General features: G+C 42.9%; 1 protein-coding gene across 7 annotated transcripts in view; it reads left to right on the plus strand.

Annotated features, from left to right (window-relative positions):
• Window positions 1-24837, plus strand: part of MOB3B (MOB kinase activator 3B) — a 241459-nt gene that overhangs the window by 51277 nt on the left and 165345 nt on the right. For all 7 annotated transcript variants that reach the window (XM_055577853.1, XM_055577850.1, XM_055577849.1 and 4 more), the window contains one exon: window positions 23822-24437. In XM_055577853.1, the coding sequence (XP_055433828.1) occupies window positions 24020-24437 (418 nt within the window). In that variant the 5' untranslated portion in view covers window positions 23822-24019. The remainder of the gene's footprint in view (window positions 1-23821; window positions 24438-24837) is intronic.

A 24837-nucleotide genomic window follows, 5' to 3' on the forward strand; every position in this document is an offset into this window, starting at 1 on the left:
TCAGTATCTCTGGGTCAGGAGTCAGAGCACAGCCTAGCTGAATTCTCCAGTTCAAGATCTCTCTCCAGGCTGAAACCAAGGTGCAGGCTGGGGAAACGGGGTGGAGGAATCTGCTTCTGAGTTGACTCAGCGGTTACGGGCTGGATTCAGTTGCTGATGGACTCTTGGCCCGAGGGCCTTCATTCCTCACCGGCTATTGACTCTCAGAGGGAGAACTCACAGCACGGCAGCTGACTTCATCAAAATGGACAGATGAGAGAGTGGAAGAATTTGTAAGCACGACACCCTATCCCTTTTGCTATATTCTATTCTCTAGAAGTCAATCACTAGGTCCCTCACTCAGGCAGAGAGGATTACTCAAGTGCCATGGATACCTGAGGGCTTCCCAGGTAGCACTAGCGGTAAAGAAGCTGCCTGCCAATGCAGGAGCATGAGACATGGGTTTGATCCCTGGGTCAGGAAGATCCCCTGGAGGAGGGCAGGACACTGAGATCATTGAAGGCCATCTTAGAGGTCTGCCTATCCCTATAGCCCTGTATAGTTGTCTTTTGGTAGATTATTAAAGGTGGATTTGCTGAAGGAAAGCATTAGTCGCTGAGTTGTGTCCAACTCTTTGCAACCCCATGGACTGTAGCCCACCAGGATCCTCTGTCCATGGGGATTCTCCAGGAAAGAATACTGAAGTGCATAACCATTCCCTTCTCCAAGGGATCTTCTTGACCCAGGGATCAAACCTGGGTCTCCTGCCTCCTGGCAGGCAGATTTTTTTACCCTCTGAACCACGAGGGAACCCCCTAGCTAAAGGAAAAGGTATGCATATTTAACAAGTTCAAGAAAGGGAGTTCCCTGGTGGCCTAGTGGTTAGAATTCTGGGCTTTCACTGCCATGGCTCCGGTTCAATTCTTGGTCAGGGACCTGAGATCCTGCAAGCTGCACAGCAACGGCCAAAACAAGTATAAGTAAATAAAATAAAGTTTCAAGTATAACACTGTAAGATTTCTTTTCAGAAGTGTTACTGCAGACTTCAAAGTTCATCTTGATGGGACTATTTGCTATTACCTGAGAGGAAGAGGTTGTAAATCCTCAAAGAGCCTTTGCCAGATTTTGTCAGGAGGCTCTCTTCCCCTCATGTCTTCCTTGTTCTCGCCCCTCCAAAATGTCCCAGAACCGGAAGTAGCTGTGCATCTTGCAACAGAAATGACAGGAAGTTTCTAACCAGCAAGTACGAGCCATTCCGTCATCATGGCTACTAATCTAGGGTATGCTGATGTGGGTTGTGCCACTGAGAAGTGTTATTGCCTTTACTTGTTTGCTGGCTTGAGTGAGCTTTTTGCAGCCAGCTTTGGTGAGAGAGATGAAAAAGCAATTCATGGGGAGGGTAGGTTGGGCAGATGAGAACTAGGAAACACCGCTTGAATCACTTCTAAATCCTCTGTCCTCAGGAGTTTCTGGTGGAGGAATGATGAGGTGTAGGTTTATTTCTTCATTAGAAAGAATCTTTACTTAAAAGTACCCTCTTGTTTACTTAGATAGGGTTGGAGGAAATGAGAATTGCTTTATCTCCTTCCCACACACTTTTGGTGGTTTTATAAAATTATCCATAAGTACTTCCTAAACCTAGATTATTATAAAGACAAAGCAAGAGTGTTCCAAGTATATGGCTGCCCTCAGGTCGGGTGCCCCAGCCGAAAGCTTAGGCTGTCTCTGCAGCTTAGGTCCCTTCCTAAGGGAAAATACACACCAAGATCCCTTCCTTCTGTGAGCAAGGTGGACAGGGCTGCAGAGCTGGGGAGATTGTGCGACCCCTGATGGGGCTGAGGGAACATATTGATGGGGTTCCTGTTTGTGGCTAGCTCCTTGGGTGGAGGAGGGACTGGAATTCCCCGTGCTCTGTCCCGACTTTCCACTTTCAGGTCCCTGCGTGGCCCCCATGAGCCCCGAGGCCCTTCTTGAATGTAGATCAGTTTAGCATGCTAGCTCTCAGGGCAGCAGCTCCGTCTCTGCTTGTGATGCCAGCTTGGAAAACTTCTTGAACTGGGCATCTCCAGGGCCAAGGCCAGGCCTCCTTGCTGTCTGGGCCCTGGTGTGAGCCCGGTGCTGCAGGAGCCAATCTGGAGCGGCTTCACTTGCCAGTGGGACCGGTCCCCCCACAACCCCCCCTCCTCACCCGGACCCTCCCCCATCGGCTCTCACCCAGGGGCCTGTGCAGGTTGTGCTCACATTTCACAAGATGATTCTGCTAGATGAGAAAAACATGTGCTTGAATCCGGACAGTGAGCCCAGCCATGTGGATTGCACTCCCTGCAGAAATGAGAAACTGAGTGCAGTGACCTTTCAAACGGAAATAAATTAGGGCTCCTTGGCCATCCTTGCCCTGCTCTGTCAGGTTTTGTCTTTTTCTAGAAACCACGCTGGGTTAGGCCAAATTAAAGGAGAGGAAATAAGGCCCAGCTCATTGCATAATCACCCTCAACTTCTAGGATGTGGGGCCAGCCATCTTGTGATTTCAAATATAAATATTTGCAAACGGTTTCTGTCTTGATCAGTTATGTAAAAATCTGCGTTTAAGATATGCCGAGGTGGCTGTTAAATGTGTTTCCTTTTTTAATGGGCCAGTCTTCTTTCTATGGAACTTTGTTTTTCAATTGTCAGCTATATTAAAGCTTTTGTTTTGCTTTTTTTTTTTTTTTTAATTGAGTGACAATTGGTGGGAGAAATGTTTGTGGTTATGCTTATTGGAGTTTTTATAGATTCCTATATCATTTTCTTCCAAAAGGAATTTGAGTCATTTAAACGGCTTAAACTCATGTAGTTGCTTTTGGCTTTTTTTTCTTCTTAAGAATAAAATGTAGTTTAAAGAAAATAAAATGCAGTTTAGATAGTATTAAACACCTGCTTTGGTCTCTTGAGTGGTAGGCAGTTGCTGTTTTCCTAGGAGTGGTGACTGTGTTTCTGCTTTTCCTCTTTTTTCTTCGAACAAATAGAGGAAATCTCTAATGGAGGCTTTCTCACCAAGACATATTGATGAATGTAGAACCTTAAATGAAAAAGAAGTCAGTGAATGTGGCTTCTTGGCCTCCGTGCTTGGACCAAAAATAAAGCGAGCTCTCACCACAGGCGTTTGGCACAAGGCTGTTGTTTTCCACCAGTTTGCTTGAGCAGCACACTTCTCCGGGCGAAAATTCCCCAGCCTTTGGAGATTTTAAAGGGCCTCCCACCAACCTTGTTTCATTGTTTTTGAGAAAAGTACTGTCACCCTCATTTGTCATTAAAGAATAGTGTGGGAAAAATAAATACACCGACCCAGAGAATAAAACAGGAAAAACAAAAACCGCTCCCCTAAATGAATGAAAAAATTTATACCCATCACCCTTTTGTGGAGTGGCTGTTTCCATGCAAGTTGGTTTAGAAACTACAAGATTTTTTTGGGGGGGTGGGGTGGGTGGGTTGTCTTCTGTTTTTAACATTATTGGCAAGTCTACCCATTGTGCTTACATGAGAAAATAAAAATTAAGGTTTTGGTATTTAAACAGCGCCTCTGGACTCAGGATGAGTTTTTCTGGCACTGCTCTGAGAAAGCTTGATTTCCTGTCGTAAGACAGTAGGCATAAATGTCCAGTCAACACAGGCTTTCTGGCTGGCTTCTCTGAAGAAGCCTCCTAAACTGGGCTATTGCCCTCCTGAAAAGCTCCTCTGCCTAGTGGCAGGAGGGAGTCGTCAGAGCACCAGACTTGACCAGAAATTTCCTGCTGTTCCTCACTCCCAGGACTGGCCAAGGTGGGTCAGACTCTTGAAGAACCACTGCCTTACTGAGTGCCTACTGTGTGCCAGACCCACTGTGGACCTCTTCTCATCTCCTGTCTTATTCCATCACTTTTTTATATTTTTCTATAATTTGGTCCTGCATAAGACATCATTTAGGGGAAAAAAAGACTATGCTGCTTTAAAGAAAAAAAAAAAGAATAACCACAGGGGAATTAAAGAAAAATTGTAATATATAATATACATGTGTGTATATATATATATATGATATATACATAAAATATATGCATGTGTGTATATATATATTGTTGTTTGTTGTTTAGTCACTAAGTCATGTCTGACTCTTTTGAGACCCCAGGGACTACAGCCTGCCAGGCTCCTCTGTCCATGGGATTTCCAAGCAAGAATACTGGAGTGGGTTGCCATTTCCTTCTCCAGGGGATCTTCCCAACCCAGGGATCAAATCTGTGTCTTCTGCATTGGCAGGTGGATTCTTTACCTCTGAGCCACCAGGGAAGCCCCAATATATACATACATATATAGATAGATAGATTATGTATATATATATGCATATATATATATATATAGGCCTCCCAGGAGACGTAAGAGACAGAGGTTCAATCCCTGGGTCAGGAAGATCCCCTGGAGAAGAAAATAGCAACACACTCCAGTAGTCTTGCCTAGAGAATCCAATGGACAGCGGAGCCTGGTGGGCTATAGTCCATAGGGTCGCAAAGAGTCGGACACGACTGAAGCGACTTGGCATACACGCGCACTGCTAAGTTAGGAGGGGTGACCCATCTCCTGCATTGGCAGGTTGATTCTTTACTGCTGAGCCACCAGGGAAGCCCCAGTACATATGTATATAGCTTCAGTTGAAGTGTTGAGAGTTATACTGAAGTTGGGGGCAGTTTTGAAGGGCAGCTAGGCATCACATTTGGGTAAACATTTAAGAGGTTTGTGGCATAGTGGAAAGAGCACCGGCAGCAAGGTTCAGACTTTGTTTCAGCTCCAATCTGGTCTAATTGTGGGCCTCACCTCATTTTTCTGGGGATTAGGTGTGTGTGTTTCTGGTTTTGTGTTGAGTACATTAAGAGGATGAATTAAGTGATTTTCTCAGGCTCTTCCTGCTGTGAAACCCTCCCCACAATGATCTTGCTCCCAGGCCTGACCAGCATATCCATGGTGCATGGATGGTAGGATCTTGGCTTGAGGAGAATGGGTTTAAGGTGTTCCGGGTGACATACGGAGACAGGTTAGGGGCCAGGATCCTTGCTGCCATGTCTCGCTGTGAAGGGCTATGAAGGGTGGATCTGGCAGAGGTGGAAGTTGGATATGGGCACCAATGTCACAGAAGTAAAGTTTGCACTAAAGAAGGTGATGTGATATGTTTTCTTCTTATATACATATATTAAAAAAAAAAAATTCTCCAAGTTGATTTCCCTCTTCTCTTCCCCATTATTTTTCCTTTGAGCTATATTTTTTAAACTTATTTTCTTCATTCATACATTTATTTAATATATATTTCAGTGTCTTTTTGGTTTGGACACAATGCTAAAAGTTAGAGCTCTAATGTAAAACAAAAATGAATAGACTTCATGCCCTCGTGGATCTCACAGCTTAATTAAAATCAAGACATTATTTCAGTAATACTAGATTCCAGAATAGATGGAACTATATCAAAGTTTTGAGTGACTATAGATTAGAAATCAAGCAAGTAGAACCAAAATGTCATAAATTTTTTAGCTAAGCAAAAATGTATAACTTTTCTAAAATATATATTATATTATACATACTATTTATTTATATATGTGTACAAAGCTTTTCCAAATAGGTTCCAAATAGGAAAAGGAGTACGTCAAGGCTGTATATTGTCATCCTGCTTATTTAACTTATATGCAGAGTACATCATGAGAAACGCTGGGCTGGAAGAAGCACAAGCTGGAATCAAGATTGCCAGGAGAAATATCAATAACCTCAGATATGCAGATGACACCACCCTTATGGCAGAAAGTGAAGAGGAACTCAAAAGCCTCTTGATGAAAGTGAAAGAGGAGAGTGAAAAAGTTGTCTTAAAGCTCAACATTCAGAAAACGAAGATCATGGCATCCGGTCCCATAACTTAATGGGAAATAGATGGGGAAACAGTGGAAACAGTGTCAGACTTTATTTTTCTGGGCTCCAAAATCACTACAGATGGTGACTGCAGCCATGAAATTAAAAGATGCTTACTCCTTGGAAGGAAAGTTATGACCAACCTAGATAGCGTATTCAAAAGCAGAGACATTACTTTGCCAACAAGGGTCCGTCTAGTCAAGGCTATGGTTTTTCCTGTGGTCATGTATGGATGTGAGAGTTGGACTGTGAAGAAGGCTGAGTGCTGAAGAATTGATGCTTTTGAACTGTGGTGTTGGAGAAGACTCTTGAGAGTCTCTTGGACTGCAAGGAGATCCAACCAGTCCATTCTGAAGGAGATCAGCCCTGGGATTTCTTTGGAAGGACTGATGCTAAAGCTGAAGCTCCAGTACTTTGGCCCCCTCATGCGAAGAGTTGACTCATTGGAAAAGACTCTGATGCTGGGAGGGATTGAGGGCAGGAGGAGAAGGGGATGACAGAGGATGAGATGGCTGGATGGCATCACTGACTCGATGGACATGAGTCTGGGTGGACTCCGGGAGTTGGTGATGGACAGGGAGGCCTGGCGTGCTGCAATTCATGGGGTTGCAAAGAGTCGGACATGACTGAGCGACTGAACTGAACTGACAAAGCTTTTCTATTATACTTGATAAAGACTTGAGAAAGAACAATGATAAAAGAGATAGAGAAACTGGAAAACATAAACTAAATGAATTGGGAGCATTACTTATGAAATAGAAAAAGGGAAACAAACTTGATAAAAGATCATCATGTAATCCAGGTGTTTTTATTTTATTTTTTTAATTTATTTATTTTAATTGGAGGCTAATTACTTTACAATATTGTAGTGGTTTTGCCATACATTGACATGATCCAGTTGTTTTTAAACATGGCTGCTCATTAGGATCATATCTGGTGCTTTGGAGAAAAACAATTCCTGGGCATTAAACTTATTTTTTAAACAAAATACAGAGGTTAGAGTTAGAGGCCTCTGTAGCATCATGCAAAGATGGCTACAAAGATCTACTGTGAGTTGTGAAACATTCTTTTAAGGCTGGGCATCCTTCCAAAGGAGCTGACTTGATGCTGGAAAATGAAAACGTGGATGCTGTTTAGATTGGCCTGGGGAACCGCAGGTCTAGTGGCTGCTGCTGATCTTTGCATGAAGTATCTCTGATTTCTGAAAAGGTTTCTTTTGTTGATCATCCTTTCCTCGTGATTCTGGGAGTGTGGCCCTCTCAGCTGGAGAAGGGACTGTTTTATCTGTGCAGCATTTGATTAGAAATGATCTAGATGTGCCATTCAGCCACACAGCTTCCTGTTCATGCTGGGTCAGCACTGGTCCTCATGCTGCAATGCAGGCTAGGGTGGGATCCCAGGGCTCCGGAGGGAGAGATGGGCCAGACGTGTGAGCACAGAGATGCAACACAGCATGAGGTTACTGCATGAGTGTGAGAGAGCTGGGTACAAGATGCAGGTGTCACTGGACAAAGATGGTGAGCCATCCTGTCTCTTTTCCTTCCTCTTTTCTCTGCCTCTTTCTCTTTCCTCTACCTCTCTCTCTGTCCTGCCAGAGGTTGAAGTTAACCCAGAGAGACACTTGAGGCTATGAGGCTGGGCAAGGTAGAGGCCTTATCTGGGTGACTCAGAGGCCTTATCGTATCATGGTTTAGATTCCATGTTTAGATTCTATGGTCAGAAGGCTGGCCGTACCCTGTTTCTGGACAGTAGCCACCTGCAACCTGGGACTGTCAAGCCTTGAGCTCACTGACTGTTGTGGAATGTCTAGAGACACCACACGGATGAAGGGCTCCTCCCTCTCTGCCTGTGCTGGCACAGTGGCTGGGAGAGATGCTCCCCGTGGTGGTCTCTGTTGTCGGAGTCAACCCTTAGAGAGACTGTGCATACCTGGTGTGGAGACACAGAGCTTCGGCAGATAAGTAAGTTATGATGTGTTAAGCAGGGCTATCCTTGGATTAATATACCAAAGCTCTGCTAGAAAACAGCTAAGTTTACATAGGCAAGCTTATGTGCAAAACCTGATATTAGCATCTCCAGGAGTTCAATTCAGTCGCTCAGTCGTGTCCAACTCTTTGCGACCCCATGAACTGCAGCACGCCAGGCCTCCCTGTCCATCACCAACTCCTGGAGTCCACCCAAACCCATGTCCAGTGAGTCGGTGATGCCATCCAACCATCTCATCCTCTGTCGTCCCTTCTCCTCCTGCCCTCAATCTTTCCAGCATCAGGGTCTTTTCAAATGAGTCAGCTCTTCGTATCAGGTGGCCAAAGTATTGTTTGGCCAAGAGTTTCAGCTTCAACATCAGTCCTTCCAATGAACACCCAGGACTGATCTCCTTTAGGATGGACTGGTTGAATCTCCTTGCAGTCCAAGGGACTCTCAAGAGTCTTCTCCAACACCACAGTTCAAAAGCATCGATTCTTCAGTGCTCAGCTTTCTTTATAGTCTAACTCTCACATCCATATATGATCACTGGAAAAACAGTAGCCTTGACTAGATGGACCTTTGTTGACAAAGTAATGTCTCTGCTTTTTGATATGCCATCTAGGTTGGTCATAACTTTCCTTCCAAGGAGTAAGCGTCTTTTAACTTCATGGCTGCAATCACCATCTGCAGTGATTTTGGAGCCCAGAAAAATAAAGTCAGCCACTGTTTCCACTGTTTCCCCACCTATTTGCCATGAAGTGATGGGACTGGATGCCATGATCTTCGTTTTCTGAATGTTGAGCTTTAAGCCAACTTTTTCACTCTCCACTTTCACTTTCATTAAGAGGCTTTTTAGTTCCTCTTCACTTTCTGCTATAAGGGTGGTGTCATCTGCATATCTGAGGTGATTGATATTTCTCCCGGCAATCTTGATACCAGCTTGTGCTTCTTCCAGTCCAGTGTTACTCATGATGTACTCTGCATATAAGTTAAATAAACAGGGTGACAATATACAGCCTTGACGAACTCCTTTTCCTATTTGGAACCAGTCTGTTGTTCCATGTCCAGTTCTAACTGTTGCTTCCTGACCTGCATACAAATTTCTCAAGAGGCAGATCAGATGGTCTGGTATCCCCATCTCTTTCAGAATTTTCCACAGTTTATTGTGATCCACACAGTCAAAGGCTTTGGCATAGTCAATAAAGCAGAAATAGATGTTTTTCTGGAACTCTCTTGCTTTTTCGATGATCCGTGAATGTTGGCAATTTGATCTCTGGTTCTTCTGCCTTTTCTAAAACCAGCTTGAACATCTGGAGGTTCACCGTTCATGTATTTTTGAAGCCTGGCTTGGAGAATTTTGAGCATTACTTTACTAGTGTGCAATTGTGTGGTAGTTTGAGCATTCTTTGGCATTACCTTTCTTTGGGATTGGAACGAAAACTGACTTTTTCCAAGGCCCCCCCTGAAACAAATAATACCAGTCTTCTCTAAATGGTTTCTGAAAAAATTGATAGAAACAACAACAGATCAGCCTTATTCTTTATAGAAGCCAGACTGGAGGACATAGCTCTAGGTCTGTTAGTGAAATTTGCTTGTTAAATCTAAACCCTAAGTTTACCCACCTTTTCCCAGGCAGTGCTGGAGACATGGGCTTCCTCCATTCAAAAAGCTGAAGCAGCAAATAGCACACTCCCTGAGGGCAGGCACCTCTCTGGAGGCAGACTGAGCCAGCTGAGCATGCCAGTTGATTCTCCTCATATTTACCAATGAGAGGAGTCAATCCCTCCACTTCCCCTGGGGTAACATTAGTAAAAGGACAGAGAAAGGCCAGTTGTCTCCTTAGGGAAAATTCTTCCTAATAAAACCCAGGAATGGGGACATGAAGCTGTCCTTCAGACCCCAAGATTTTATACATTTTGAAGTCCAGGTCTTATGGAGAGGATGTCAAAGGACAGCCTGATTATGCTTGGGACCCCTGTTGGTCAGGAAGCCATTTGAAACTGGATACTATGAGAAATCTGGGTTAATAAATATAACATTCGAAATCTGTCTCTGTTTACTCACACTGTCTCACTTATCTCCCAAACATGTGGTGATATTCAGTTCAGTTTAGTCACTCAGTCCATGTCTGACTCTCTGCGACCCCACGGTCTGCAGCACGCCAAGCCTCCCTGTCCATCACCAACTCCCAGAGTTTACTCAAACTCATGTCCATTGAGTCAGTGATGCCATCCAGCCATCTCACCCTCTGTTGTCCCCTTCTCCTCTCTCCTTCAATCTTCCCCAACATCAGGGTCTTTTCAAATGAGTCAGGTCTTCACATCAGGTGGCCAAAGTTTTGGAGTTTCAGCGTCAGCATCAGTCTTTCCAATGAGTATTCAGGACTGATTTCCTTTAGGATGGACTGGTTGGATCTCCTTGCAGTCCAAGGGACTCTCAAGAGTCTTCTCCAACGCCACAGTTTAAAAATATCAATTCTTCGGCACTTGGCTTTCTTTACAGTCCAACTCTCACATCCATACATGACTACTGGAAAAACCATAGCCTTGACTAGACGGACCTTTGTGGACAAAATAATGTCTCTGCTTTTTAATATGCTGTCTATGTTGGTCATAAATTTTCTTCCAAGGAGTAAGTGTCTTTTAATTTCATGGCTGCAGTCATCATCTGCAGTGATTTTGACGATATTGGTGTTAGTACAAAGACATAGTGTATAGCCCAGGGGAGTAACTAGTTAAGGGGCAGAGTTTGGACTGAAGCCTACGTCTTTCTGACTCTGAAGGCAGAGCTCTGTCCAGTTTTCCAGGGGACCACATTGTTTACAATTACTTGTTTGATTTGGTTTTATTTCAAGCCTCTCTTTTAGTTGTTGTGGATGTGTTCAAGAACATAGAGAGGATAGCATCACTTAAATGATGGAGTGTTTACCTCTCAAGAACCTTGGAGTTATGCTCCTGTCCATCTGTTTCACCTGTTGTTGTTCAGTCCCTCAGTCGTGTCTGACTCCTTGCAACCCCATGGATGGCAGCACACCATGCTTCCCTGTCCTTCACCATCTCCTGGAGTTTGCTCAAACTCATATCCATTGAGTTGCTGATGCAACCATCCCACCCTCTGTCGCCCCCTTCTCCTGCCCTCCATCTTTCCCAGCATCAGGGTCTTTTCTAATGAGTCAGTTTCATCTACTCGAATTGAAAAGCTCACTGGTGGATGTTTGTCTTTTCTCTCTTGAGAGTTTCTCAGGATGCAGCCTAAATCCTCCAGTGGGATCCCTGTGTTTGATAAGAGGGGTAACTTCCTAATCAGTTGAGAAAGTTATTCTGTTATTAGCACACAGAGATCATAGCTGAGTTAAATCCTAATGTGTTGTATTAAACTTAAAAGCATTTAAAATTTTTAAATGAGAAATTTTATATTTCATTCCAAAAAAGTGTTTGGGAGATTAATGGGAGGGCATGGGACATGTAATTTGTCCTGTTATTATCAAAATACATGAAATAATATTGTACTACGTTTTATTACATGCAAAAATACTGGAACTCTTTCACAATATTAAGTGGGTTATAAATACTGTGGAATCTTGACTCATTGTTAAATCATTTAAATTAATATTATTTCCTTTTGTCTGAGAATTACAAGTCCATGCAAATGAAGCCAGAAGGAAGCATTTGATTTCTTACTTTCATCCTCTCATTGCCACCCCTTCCCCTTACTCATTTAGTGGGTTATAAATATTGGGGAATCTTGACTCATTGTCAAATCATTTAAATTAATATTATTTCCTTTTGTCTGAGAATTACAAGTCCATGCAAATGAAGCCAGAAGGAAGCATTTGATTTCTTACTTTCATCCTCCCATTGCCACCCCTTCCCCTTACTCATTTGGAGAAGGCAATGACAACCCACTCCAGTACTCTTGCCTGGAAAATCCCACAGACGGAGGAGCCTGGTAGGCTGCAGTCCATGGGGTCACTAAGAGTCGGGCACAACTGAGCGATTTCACTTTCACTTTCCCCTTACTCATAAACACATAATATTAATCTAAGTGTTTGATAGTGAGTCAGTATTCCCCAATATTTATAACCCACTTAGCTTAACTGAATCATTTTCCATTACTCATATCATTTCTTGGTGTTATGCTGGAATTCGTAGTTCCCTTTGTTACCAGTCACCGTGTCAATAGGGCTTCCCCGGTGGCAGAGCGGTAAAGAATCTTCCTGTAGTGCAGGAGCCGCAGAAGACGTGGATACAGTTCCTGGGTCAGGAAGATCCCCTGCAGGAGGGCATGGCAACCCACTCCAGTATTCTTGTCTGGGAAATCCCAAGAACAGAGGAGCCTGGCAGGCTACAGTCCATAGGGTCACAGAGTCCATCATGACTGAAGCACGCACGCACCCACCCTGTCAATAACAATATAATGATTTTCCATGGAAGTGCTTCCGCATGCGCTATCGCTTTTGATTCTCACAGCAAAGCAATAACGAAAACCTTGAGAGGTAAGCACCATTATTTTTTAAAGGAAACAGAACTGACGCGCATAAAAGGTGCCTTATTCAAAGATATAGCCATCAGAGTCATTGCCAGGTCCTGACTGCACACCGCAAAGGTTCAAGAAAGAAGTGTCCCTGGGGGTGGCACACGTCTGTGTACATAGCGCTAGGACCGTGTTTCCCCCATCCTCTTCCATAACGCCCTTAGATGACTCCAGAAGTTCCTCCGGCTTTTTTGTTGTTGTTGTTGTTGTTGAACTATTTAACTGTTTAAGAGGCAGTCCTTTTCATTGTCTTTTTAAATTTAGTAACTTCTTTATTCATTTATTTTTGGCTATGCTGGGTCTTTGTTCCTGCGCATGGCTTTTCAATAGTTGCAGCGAGCGGGGACCACTCTAGACGTGGTGCACGAGCTTCTCCTTGTGACGGCTTCTCTTGCTGCGGAGTGTGGGCTCTAGGTCTTCTTAATTAGGGTTAAGAGTTTTGGAGTCAGCTTGGCTACCTACTGTTCCCATGACCTGGGACAAGTTTTAATCTCACTGTGTCTCAAGTTTCTCTAAGGATAACCTGGGGATAGTAATACCCAATTCATAATTTTCTACTTTAAATAAATACTAAAATAAATGTTAGTTACTTGACTATTATATAACGAGATTGAGTAGAATTTTAACCATTGTAATATTCTAGTTGGCTGCTTTCTCAAGAATCTGACTTGCTGTTAAAACTTGGATCAGGAGGGAGGCTCAAGAGGGAGGGGCTATTTATAGCTGATTCATGTTGTACAGCAGAAAGGAACACAACATTGTAAAGCAATTATAGTCTAAAAAAATTTTTTTTTAATGGTACAAACTTTCAGTTATAAGATAAAGCATATAATATACAACCTGATAAATATAATTAACACAGCTGTGTGTTATATGTGAAAATTAAGAGTAAATATTGAGTTCTTATCACAATGAAATATGTATTTTTCTTTTATTTTGTATCTGAGGGCATGGATGTTCACTAAACTTATTGTGGTAATTATTTAATAATGTATATAAGTCAAATCATTACATTCATACCTTAAACGTACATCGTGCTGTATGTCAATTATATCTGAATAAAATTGGAATAAAAAGACTTAGCATCGTATTATGATTCAAAGGATGGTGATGATGAAAGCAGCAACCATGTTACTCACTGCCTTCTGTGTTCCAAACATTTAACAAATATACCCTCTGGAATTCCCACAACCTTACAGATGGCTGTGTTCTTAGCCCTGGGCTATATTACCTCCAAATGTTGTCTGTCATTGCTGTCAATTCTACCCATCCCTCCCCGCTGCCCCTGCCAGCTTAAAATAGTACCCTTTTGAAAATTTGAAATGTATTTTCCAATTTCCAGTCTTCTAGCCCACTGTGTGTTCTCTGCCACCTTCAAAGGTCTCTTGCAGTGCTTCCAGACGTCATACATAAATTCCCATAGTGCCAGGGGTAAAAATTTTCCAGACCCTGAGACTCAAAATCACTTAGAGTGGCTAAAAGTAGGTAAGTCTGTTAATAGTTACAGAAACCAACTTCCTTGAATTTGAACATTTTTCCTTTAAAGCAAGACTTTTCCAAGAAAGAATTGGCATATCCTGTCTCAGAGAGAAAGAAGGAAATGGTAATTGACAATGACCTTTATCCCAGTATCCGATGGAGGTTCTCACTGGCATCGTACCAGCTGGTATAAACCTGCGCTTTGAAAAGTAAAAAAACATTTTTCACTTGCTGTAATTTTTTATTTCACCTGTTAAATTAGCTGAATCTGTAGTTACCACCTCATCCTCCATTTCTCTACTACCATCTGCCTAGGTATTGTGGTCCCAACAAATCATGATTTTTTTTTTTTTAACTATAGGTGAAAGATTTGGGAATAGAGAGCAAGTGGCTTGCTAACTTGGAGAGTTTTTTTCCTTTTAAAAATTATTAAAATAATTAGGTTGCATTTCATAAATATTAAATGTGTCAACTGCACATTTATCTTACAATAATTTTACTTTCATTGTTTATTTTTGAAACTACGATAAGATTGGATCAACCCTGTGCAAGGTGGAACCAAAGATTTGCCATCTCCCTCATTACTGGGAATCGGAACCAGTCTCTACTGGGCTCAGGACGGCCTTTATTTAAGAGAACTTTATTCTGTTTAAGAAAAAATATTTTTAAAAGTCTGTCTTTTCTTCAGCACAGTGTGAGTATATGGTAAATTGCATATCTGCAAGCCACGTTGCTTCAGTTGTGTCCAACTCTTGTGACCTTACGGACTGTGGCTGCCAGGCTCCTCTGTCCATGGGGTTCTCCAGGCCAGGTTGCTTCTTTACCACTAGCACCACGTGGGAAGCCCATATGGTAAATTAAACCACACTAAATAAATCCCCCACTGTCTATCCTTCTATTCTTTTTAGTCTTTCTTACCACTAAGTGTCCTCTTCTGAATGGTGATGTTTCCGAGTCTGTGAAGTGGGGGATTCTTACGGGTCTCTGCTATAAAACCCGCGCATTGACCTATCACTGCTGTTGCTGCCGCTGCAATGTACAAGCTTGCATGCAATGTTTTTATCTTTGGAAGACTTATATTCTTAATGCTAGACTGCCCACACTGGTGATGGAAATATGCAAATAAGCAATGAGAAAGCAACTTGAATGAACACCGAAGAGCTAGAAATTAATGGGGAGTGTTGGTCATGTGACAGACTTCTGTTTGTACGGACTTGATCTGTGTTCAGAAATAATCTGGGCATTTTAAAGCTCTGAAATCATATATGCCTTTGAAGATGAAAATGAGGCAGCACTGTTTTTCCCAACTAGTTTAAAATGCAACAATATGGCAGCTCAAAGATGAGGAGATAGATTAGTTGGATTAAAAAAAAAAAAAGCAAGATTGCTTCTTAGGCAGGAATCTCTGCAATCTGGGGACTGTTTTGTGAGCAAAGATAGCACCTAATGACTAGGCAGGAGTAAAACATTCCATAAAGGTCAATAGAGTCACATTTTTAGGTACACTCCTTCTGTTGGAGCCTAAGAAGGTCAGATGATGTAGAAATTATTTGTGTGCGCACCCATGCGCATGTGCGCACACACACCCATACATACATACATTTCTCTAAAATATAAACCTAATCTACTTTTATTCAATATTTGAGGTGTTAAAGGAGGGTTCCATGGACTATTCTAGCCCTAAAGAGAAAAAATATAGTGGAAAGGTAAGAAATCAGATGAGTCATTCTTTAATTTCAAAGAGCTGCAGTTTTAGGTAACTCCTGGGAAAGGAGCAGCCCCTTTGAGAGAGAAGATGGACACATGTCTTGACCTCTCAGGAGACAGAGGATGCCTCAGAACAACCCAGCTGTTGGCAAAATCTGACCTCAGCGTGCTGGCAGTGAACTTGCAGCTTCAGGTCAAATCCCCAAATAATGAAAGACAGGAGGAAAACTGGTTTGGTTTCATTTTTTTCGTTTCACTTTGATGCAAAGGGTTCTTCATTCACTGTCATTTATTCATTCATTCAGCAAACACTTAGTGAAGTTGGCTCTGTTCCAGGCGTCATCCTAGCTCATGGGGGCGCCCCACAGAGAAGAGGGCACAGAAATTCCCTCATGTGAGGTCCTTCTGGGGCTCCCATGTTCCTAAGTCCTTCCTGTAGTGAATTGCCCTGCCAGCTGGCCCTGCCAGAAGGAGTGCTTCATCCTACAGAGAAGACAGTAAGCTTCCTTCCCCTGGCTAATGTCACTGTGGTCCCTCTGCTTTCTGCCCTGCTCAGCCTCTGTACTTCCAATTTCTAGAGATGCTAAAGAGGATGTGTCTCTCAGGAGTGGATGGGAGAGTTGTTTCTTTTCTCTCTTCTTCTTGGCGAGGACTCTGATTTTTCAACTAATTAAGTTAGAAGACATCAAGAGGAAAAGAAAAATAAGAACTTTCCTTGCCAATGTTGCTTAGTTACCTCGACAACATTTTCTTGCTGCCCAGCTGAATGCTCTCTGCATATTTTTATAGCGCACATATTTTATTGCTATATTGATCTATTTAGCAGAAAACATGGAGAACACATTGAGCTCCTGTCAATTCTGTGCTATTTATTTGAATTTCCATTTTTCTCTTCATTGTCCTTTTCGTTCCTGACCTGAGTAATACTGTACAGGAATCCCATCATAATCCATGTGGGGGCATTTAACTTTGTAGCTAAAAAGGCAAAAGCCCAAGAACTGACCTTAAAATTAGACAACAAACTATGGACTTTTCAAAGGCAGGGCCTGGATTTTAATTAGCTCTGTGTCCTAGAAAAGGTTTATTGGTGGCATGAGCTGTTGGCTTCAGACATGTATTAAGTACCAGCATTGTAGTAGGTGTTATTCATAACATAGAATTTGCTATAGTTTTTAGCCAGGGGGCAAAACTGGTGACTTGATCTTTTCTTTCTGGAGACCGGACAAAGACAGAGAAAAATGGCTGTGTTGTTGCCTCTGCCACATTGTTTAGCCAAAGCAGCTTTCTTGCGTGTGGCCGTGGGAGCAGTAGAGGAGCCATAGTCCATCTGGCATTTACAAGAAGGTATTCACAGGGAACCTCCTGGATCCAGGGGCTGTGCTGTCTGAGTCAAGCCAGATCAAAAGACCTGGTCATTGTTACCATCTGTCAAGGCAATTGTATTCAAAACACTGAGTCTCTCCTCATTCTTTTTCTCAAACAGACACACACTCAGCTGAAAATGAGATTTGTTTTTTTAATTGGAGTCTAGTTGCTTTAAGCAAAATGGCCTTAAAAGCAAACAAACAAAAACCCAGTATGTTTAAATACATACAATGTCTGTAATGTGTTATGAAAATAGGTGTGATTTCTCTTGGTGAAAAAATACTGGAAGTGTGATATTAGGATAATGTATAGTTTATAACTGAAAGACAGAGTAAATTGAAGTTAAGAGTTCAATGGGAAAAAAATGAAAACTGGGTTTATGAAGCAAACTCTTGACCAAACAAAATATGGAAGTGTATTAGTTCTTCCCTTTCCCAGCTCGCTCACCCAGTACTCTTCAAAGCATGTACTTCGGAGATTTTGTTAAAATGCAGGCTTAGATTTACTGGGTCTGGGGAGAGGCCCGAGAGTCTGCATTTCTAACAAGCCCTCTTAGATCAGACCTTGTTAGCTGAAGTGTCATCCATGGACTTAGAGATTTGGCATTACCCGGGAACTTGCTAGAAACGTAAATTCTTAGATGCAGCCCAGACCTACTGGACCAGAAGCTGCATTTTAACAAGATCCCATGTTCACATTCAAGAGATGCTGCTCTAACCATTTCATAAGCCTACAGTGTCCATTGTGGGTAAAGATCCTGATGGGGCTCTGTGTTGAAAGTTAGGTTGGATGGATTTCTTGGTGCCTTTTAATTTCAAAACTTTTTTGGGCACTTGCCTCAGTAGAGTATCTGACCCTCAGATAAAGACATGGAAAGGTGCCTCTTTGTTCGTTCAGTGGCATGATGAATTTGTTTTTATCTTTCTTGGAGTGCCCTTGTCTTTAAACATGGGGGCCCACTGACCAACCTATCCCTGTTCCAGAAAACTTTAGACAAAAAGTTTGACTGGAGGACTTCCCTGGTAGTCCAGTGGCTAAGACCCTGTGCTCCCAAATGTAGGGGGCCCGGGTTCAATCCCTAGTCAGGGAACTAGATCCCATGTGCCACAGCTAAAGATCTCACGTGCCACAGCTAAGACCTGGCACAGCCAAATAAATAAATATTAAAAAAAAAAAAGTTTGACGGGAAGAGATATCCTCACATCTGAATGATGTCAGAATGATGAACATGTTTGAAACAACACTAGGAGGTCAGAGTTTCTTCATCTGTAAAATGGCAATAAGAATACCACCTGTTCTAGCTTCCTTTATAATCATGTTGTGAGGAGCTGGGAAATCTATATCTGAATGGGGCCTTGAAAACATAAAGATGGTCATGAGATTTAAAAACAACTTTAGTAAGAAAAAAAGTCATATGTATTTCAGTATCAGAGAGGTCTGGATTCAAAATTTAACCTTTTCCATCTACTAATTTTGTGATTTCTGCAAAATTATTTCATGTGGTTGAGTCTCAATTTCTTTTTATATAAGATGATTGTAAAATCATCTATCATGCAGTGTACGTGTGCTAGGTTGCTTCAGTCATGTCCAACTGTCTGCGACCTTATGGAGTGTAGCCCACCAGGCTCCTCTGTCCGTGGGATTCTCCAGCAAAGAATACTGGAGTGGGTTGCCATGCCCTCCTCCAGGGGATCTTTCCGACCCAGGAATCGAACCCATGTCTCTCATGTCTCCTGCATTGGCTGGTGGGTTCTTTACCGTTAGCACCACCCGGGAAGCCGCCTGTCATGGAAGTGAGGGTTAAAATGTAAATAATATATGTAAAAATCTGGTGCATAGTAGAGTTTAATAAATGGTAGCCAAGAGCAGCACATTAAATTACTTGGTTGAGAAATAATCCTCCAAAGATGATTTTTCCCTCAGTTAAGCCTGTAACACTGGGGCAAGGAAAAAAAAAAAGAGGTTAAAGGTTTGAATGGGGCTTCCCTGGTGGCTCAGTGGTAAAGAATACACCTGTAATGCAGGAGACCTGGATTCCATCCCTGAATTGGGAAGATCCCCTGAAGGAGGGCCTGGCTACCCACTCCAGTATTCTTGCCTGGAGAATCCCCATGGACAGAGGAGCCTGGCAGGCTACATCCACCGGGTAGCAAAGAGTCAAGACACAATAGAGAGATTAATACAAAGGTTTACATAAACATTGATCCGGTTCAAGAGATTGACATCTTGAACTTAGTTACGTGAGTATCTGTGGAAGAAAAGTCCCCAGCCTCAAACAAGGGTTTAATATTTATTTAAACCTTAGTGAGCACCATGCACTGAGGGCTTTGTGATATGGAGGATTTGCTGTGATTATTCTGCACATTCGCACGCTCTCAGCACAGGCACCAGAGGGACATGATGGTGTCCACGACAGCCTGGTACGAAGGTAGTCTTCCACGCTGGCGTCCGTGCACAGACACTCCAGGGCATGGGGAAACAGCCGAATTAATGGCAACGAGGGTCATGTGAGGTGATGAGAGAAGATTGCTTTGCGGACCGTGGGAATGGATGGTCCCCTCATTATCAGAATAACAGAACAGCAAGTCTTATTTACTGGAGCCCTGAGGGGGCGGCTGTTGGGTTCTTGCTGCTTTACTGTCAGCAATTAAGCATTTGCAATACAGAAGGACTATTGTCTCTTTCAAGAGGAAATAAAAGCCCTCATCCTTCTCTCTCTATCTTCCCAACCTCTAGCTCCTGGTTTTATTTTTGGAAATGCTCTTTGAAGGCCTTTGGTTTTCTTGTTTCTTTTCAGGCAGATTCAACCTTTGGAAAGTTGGTTTTTTTTTTGCAGACGAGATTGCAGTTTTTGTGCTGATAACCTTCCTGGAGATGTTCTGAAGTGACTGGAAATGTGATTTCCCAGACAGCCAAAGGCAAGGTGCCACGTGACCCACTTTTCCACACAGGTCTCCTTGTGGGGAATGTGTATACTCAAGGGCAAGTGATGAGGGAAAAAACACCTCACTGATACACGTTCTGGCAGTGAAAAGCTAATAGGAAGAGGATGGGGTTTAGAGGGAGGAAGTAAGCAGACTGAGGCTTCAGTTGCCAGAGGAGGCCTTTAACTGAATAATCTGAATATCAACGCTTCTGAACCAAGACCAGAGTCTATGAGAGGGAATCGGGGTGTCTTAGATGGTTTTGGGTTCTGTTTTTGTTTTGCCTGAATAACTTAAGTTTGAATGCATCACCAAACCCTGTTCGAGTGTGACCTACCGGAACCCCTGCTTGGCAGGAAAATGGCAGATCAGTGGGATCGTGCCTCAGGTCCATCTCAGCAGATGCCATGATGGGCTCTTCTGGCTCTGGCCACAGCTGTGGGCTAATTTTGCTAGGGCGTGATCCATGGGCAGATCAATGGTCTCCTCTCTGTTTTCAGGCCACAGGACACAGTCTTCACTTCCAGCCAGTCAGTACTTGTGTTTTTAGGGGAATATGTGCATGGAAGCGCTAGGTAAGAGGCTTTATGAATGAACCAGTAGGAAAAACAGATTGAGGAGGATCACTTTTTAGAATGTAAGACTTTGTGGAAAGAGCATTTGCTGGGAGTGAAAAACCAAATCTCAATCCTAACCATGCCCCTACTCGATATGGGGCCTTGTTTACAACTACTTTTATCTCTTGGATACTGTGGTTACTTTGTGTGTGTGTTAGTCGCTCAGTCGTGTCCGACTCTTTGCAGCCCCTCTTAGCCTGTCCATGAAATTCTCCAGGCAAGAATACTGGAGTGGGTTGCCATTTCCATCTTCAGGGGATCTTCTCAACCCAGGGTTTGAACCTGGGTCTCTTGTATTGCAGGCAGTTGCTTTACTGTCTGAGCTACTAGGAAAGCAGGTCTTGGAGACCCAGGGATAATGACACCTACTACAAATCTACTACACCTGCTCGAAATCTACTCTGCTGCTGCTGCTAAGTCACTTCAGTTGTGTCCGACTCTGTGCGACCCCATGGACTGCAGCCTACCAGGCTCCTCCATCCATGGGATTTTCCAGGCAAGAGTGCTGGAGTGGGGTGCCATTGCCTTCTTCGTGAAATCTGCTCTAAACCACACCAAAATTTTGAAAGGGTGAAATGAGGTGCCAGAGAAAAGAATATTGAAGACTTCAAAGCTGCAATGTCCAATATGACAACCACTAGCCACATATGGCTTTTGGGATTATTATTTAATTAAATCAATCAATTTTTTAAAATTAATTAAAATTAAGTAAAATGAAAAATTTAGTTTCTGAGTCATACTAGCCACCTTTTTAGTTCTCACTAGACACATGTGGGTAGTGGATACCATATTGGGCAGTAAATATATAGAACATCTGCATTATCACAAAGTTTTATGGGCCGCTCTGCCTCAAAGCACTATCTAGGGTGTGATATTAAAGATGTGAAGGATGGCATGTCTAGGAGTGATAAATACTGTCACAGGGGTTCTTAGAAAGAAACAACCCACCCAAGTTGGCTGGAGTAAAATGAGATATTTATTTGACTAATTCAAGAAAAATACACGTGCCCCAAGGGATCTCTTGAGAGTCCCTTGGACAGCAAGGAGATCAAACCAGTCAATCCTAAAGAAAAACAGCCCTTTTCCTAAGGGAAATTGATCCCAAGGGTTGGAGATACAACCAGACTTCAAGAGGAATTGGAACCAGTTCCTGGAAGACTATCGAGAACACAAGAAGTATGGCTGAGTGCCTTCAATGTTTACCTAAAACTGTTGTATTTTTAATACAAAATAAAAAGTTAAAAACAAAAGAAGCTACTCTCTCCCCACTGCCTCTCCCTTTTTCTCTTGTTCTCTCCCTGTGGCCACTTATGTTTTTGTCTCTTTACTTCTGTCCATGGGATCTTCCTTCCTCTCCCCCTCCTTCACTTCTTTCTCTTCTTCTTTCTCTACCCCTTCCCTTCTCCTCTCTCCTCTGCAAATCCAAGTTTCTCAACTGTACTACCCATGGTCCAAAGAGGGCTCAATGGAATTCGATTCTTAAAACTTACTTTATTGCAGTGTCATTGATTTACAGTGCTGTGTTGGTTTCCAGGGTACAGCAAAGTGATTCAGTTATACATGTATATAATAGTTTGCGTCTGCTACTCCCAAACCCCAATCCTCCCCCAACCCTCCTCCTTGGCAACCACCTGCTCTCTGTGAGTCTGTTTCTGTTTTGTAAATAATTTCATTTGTGTCATATTTTAGATTCCACATATAAGTGATAGCATATGGTATTTGTCTTTCTCTGCCTGACTTACTTCATTTAGTATGGTAATCTGTAGGTCCATCCATGTTGCTGCAGATGACATTATTTAATTCTTCTTATGGCTGAGTAATATTCCATTGTATATATATATATATAATTACATCTTCTTTATCTATTCATCTGTCAATGAACAGTTATATTGTTTCCATGTCTTAGGTCTTCAGTTCAGTTCAGTTGCTCAGTCATGTCCAATTCTTTGCGACCCCATGGACGGCAGCACACCAGGCTTCCCTGTCCATCACCAACTCCTGGCGCTTGCTCAAACTCATGCCCATCGAGTCGATGATGCCATCCAACCGTCTCATCTTCTGTCATCCCCTTCTCCTCCTGCCTTCAATCTTTCCCAGCATCAGGGTCTTTTCCAATGATTCAGTTCTTTGTGTTAGGTGGCCAAATATTGGAGTTTCAATTTCAGCATCAGTCCTTCCAATGAATATTCAGGACTGATTTCCTTTAGGATGGACTGGTTGGATCTCCTTGCAGTCCAAGGGACTCTCAAGAGTCTTTTCCAACATCGCAGTTCAAAAACATCAATTCTTCAGCACTCAGCTTTGTTTATGGTCCAACTCTCACATCCATACATGACTACTGGGAAAACCATAGCTTTGACTAGATGGACCTTTGTTGGTAAAGTAATGTCTCTGCTTTTTAATATGCTGTCTAGGTTGGTCATAGCTTTTCTTCCAAGGAGCAAGTGTCTTTTAATTTCATGGCTGCAGTCACCATCGGCAGTGATTTTGGAGCCCAGGAAAATAAAGTCTCTCATTGTTTCCCCATCTATTTGCCATGAAGTGATGGGACCAGATGCCATGATCTTCGTTTTCTGAATGTTGAGTTTTAAGCCAGCTTTTTCACTCTTCACTTTCACTTTCATCAAGAGGCTCTTAGTTCTTCTTTGCTTTCTGCCATAAGGGTGGTGTTATCTGGGTACCTGAGGTTATTGATATTTCTCCTGGCAATCTTGATTCCAGCTTGTGCTTCATCCAGCCCAGCATTTCACATGATGTACTCTGCATTTAAGTTAAATATACAGGGTGACAATATACAGACTTGACATACTCTTTTCCAGATTTGGAACCAGCCTTTTGTTCTCCTGCCTTGGCTCTTGTAAATAGTGTCAAGCAGACCCGTTTTCATCACTTCTCAGGGATAATACAAAGGCTGGATCCTGATTCCAAGTTTCCAGGGAAATTTGCTCCAATCAGGTGTGTCTGAGAGAGTGGGGGTCGTGTCCTCATGCTTACTCAAGGGTAGTGAAGGTTGGGACAGATACTCTAAAAAGAAGCATATGGGGATGTTATTGACTATCATGTTCATCCTTAACACCTTGGAGCGGCCCATTGAAACTCTGACCACTTAGCGAAAAGTTGTCAGAGATTTGACTAAGCCCGTAAAGAAAAAGGGTGTGATACCTTTTCACCTTGGGTTATATGATTTGATCATCAATACAGATTCTCAAGGGTTTGGCTTAACTTCTACATTATTATACCTGGATGTAAGTGGGCACAGTCAGAAGCAAACTGGAAATCGGGTCTAAGCCTTTGTCATTTCTTAAATACAAATGGAACACTAATGAGACCCTTTTCCTCTCCTACCTTTAGGAAGAAACATGAAGTTCCCCTGGAAATCATTCAAGAGGAAGATGGAAAGGGCTATCTAAAAGAGATTGAGAGCTGCAGACCACAAGACTGGGGCCAGAGGGCTGGCAGTGGAAACCCCTGTTGGGTTGCGATCTCTCACTGAAAAGTCCCAGTTGCCTTTTTATTTCCTGCCAAAGGAAGGAGGAGAAGGAGCAGACCATGTCCATAGCCTTGAAGCAGGTGTTCAACAAGGACAAGACCTTCCGGCCAAAGAGGAAATTTGAACCTGGCACGCAGAGGTTCGAACTCCACAAACGGGCTCAGGCCTCCCTCAACTCGGGCGTGGACCTGAAGGCAGCCGTTCAGCTGCCCAGTGGGGAGGACCAGAATGACTGGGTGGCCGTGCACGTGGTGGACTTCTTCAATCGCATCAACCTCATCTACGGCACCATCTGTGAGTTCTGCACCGAACGGACCTGCCCTGTGATGTCAGGGGGCCCCAAATACGAATACCGGTGGCAGGATGACCTCAAGTACAAGAAGCCGACTGCCCTGCCGGCCCCCCAGTACATGAACCTTCTCATGGATTGGATCGAGGTCCAGATCAACAATGAAGACATCTTTCCAACGTGTGTGGGTAAGTCCGTGACCAGCTGCCTGGTTATTTTGTCACATCCCACCCAAGCCTGGAAAGTTGGCAGAGGCTTCTTCTGAAGCGGCCTGCCTTTGAATACTGGATAGCATCCATGTCACTGTTTGCCTAAGTCCCATGATTCACGTATCTGCAGTTTCTTTTTCCATATCTAAGGACCTTATGGAAAAAGAATCATGTGTGGACCACCTATAATTATTCTGTGGTCCTCAGTTGTGGGGAACACTGGCTTGATGAAAAGTTAAATTTGATCTTATTGACTTCCTTAGGATTAGACTCCAAACCCACCCAGAGTTCCTAGTGAAATTTTTAATTTGGAGCTAATTAATTGGTTAGTTACGCTAACTCTAGTGCAATGATTGGTAGTCATCTCTCAGGATGAGAA

This window comes from Bubalus kerabau, chromosome 4 (assembly GCF_029407905.1).
Source record: "Bubalus kerabau isolate K-KA32 ecotype Philippines breed swamp buffalo chromosome 4, PCC_UOA_SB_1v2, whole genome shotgun sequence".
NCBI classification, from domain to species: domain Eukaryota; kingdom Metazoa; phylum Chordata; class Mammalia; order Artiodactyla; family Bovidae; genus Bubalus; species Bubalus kerabau.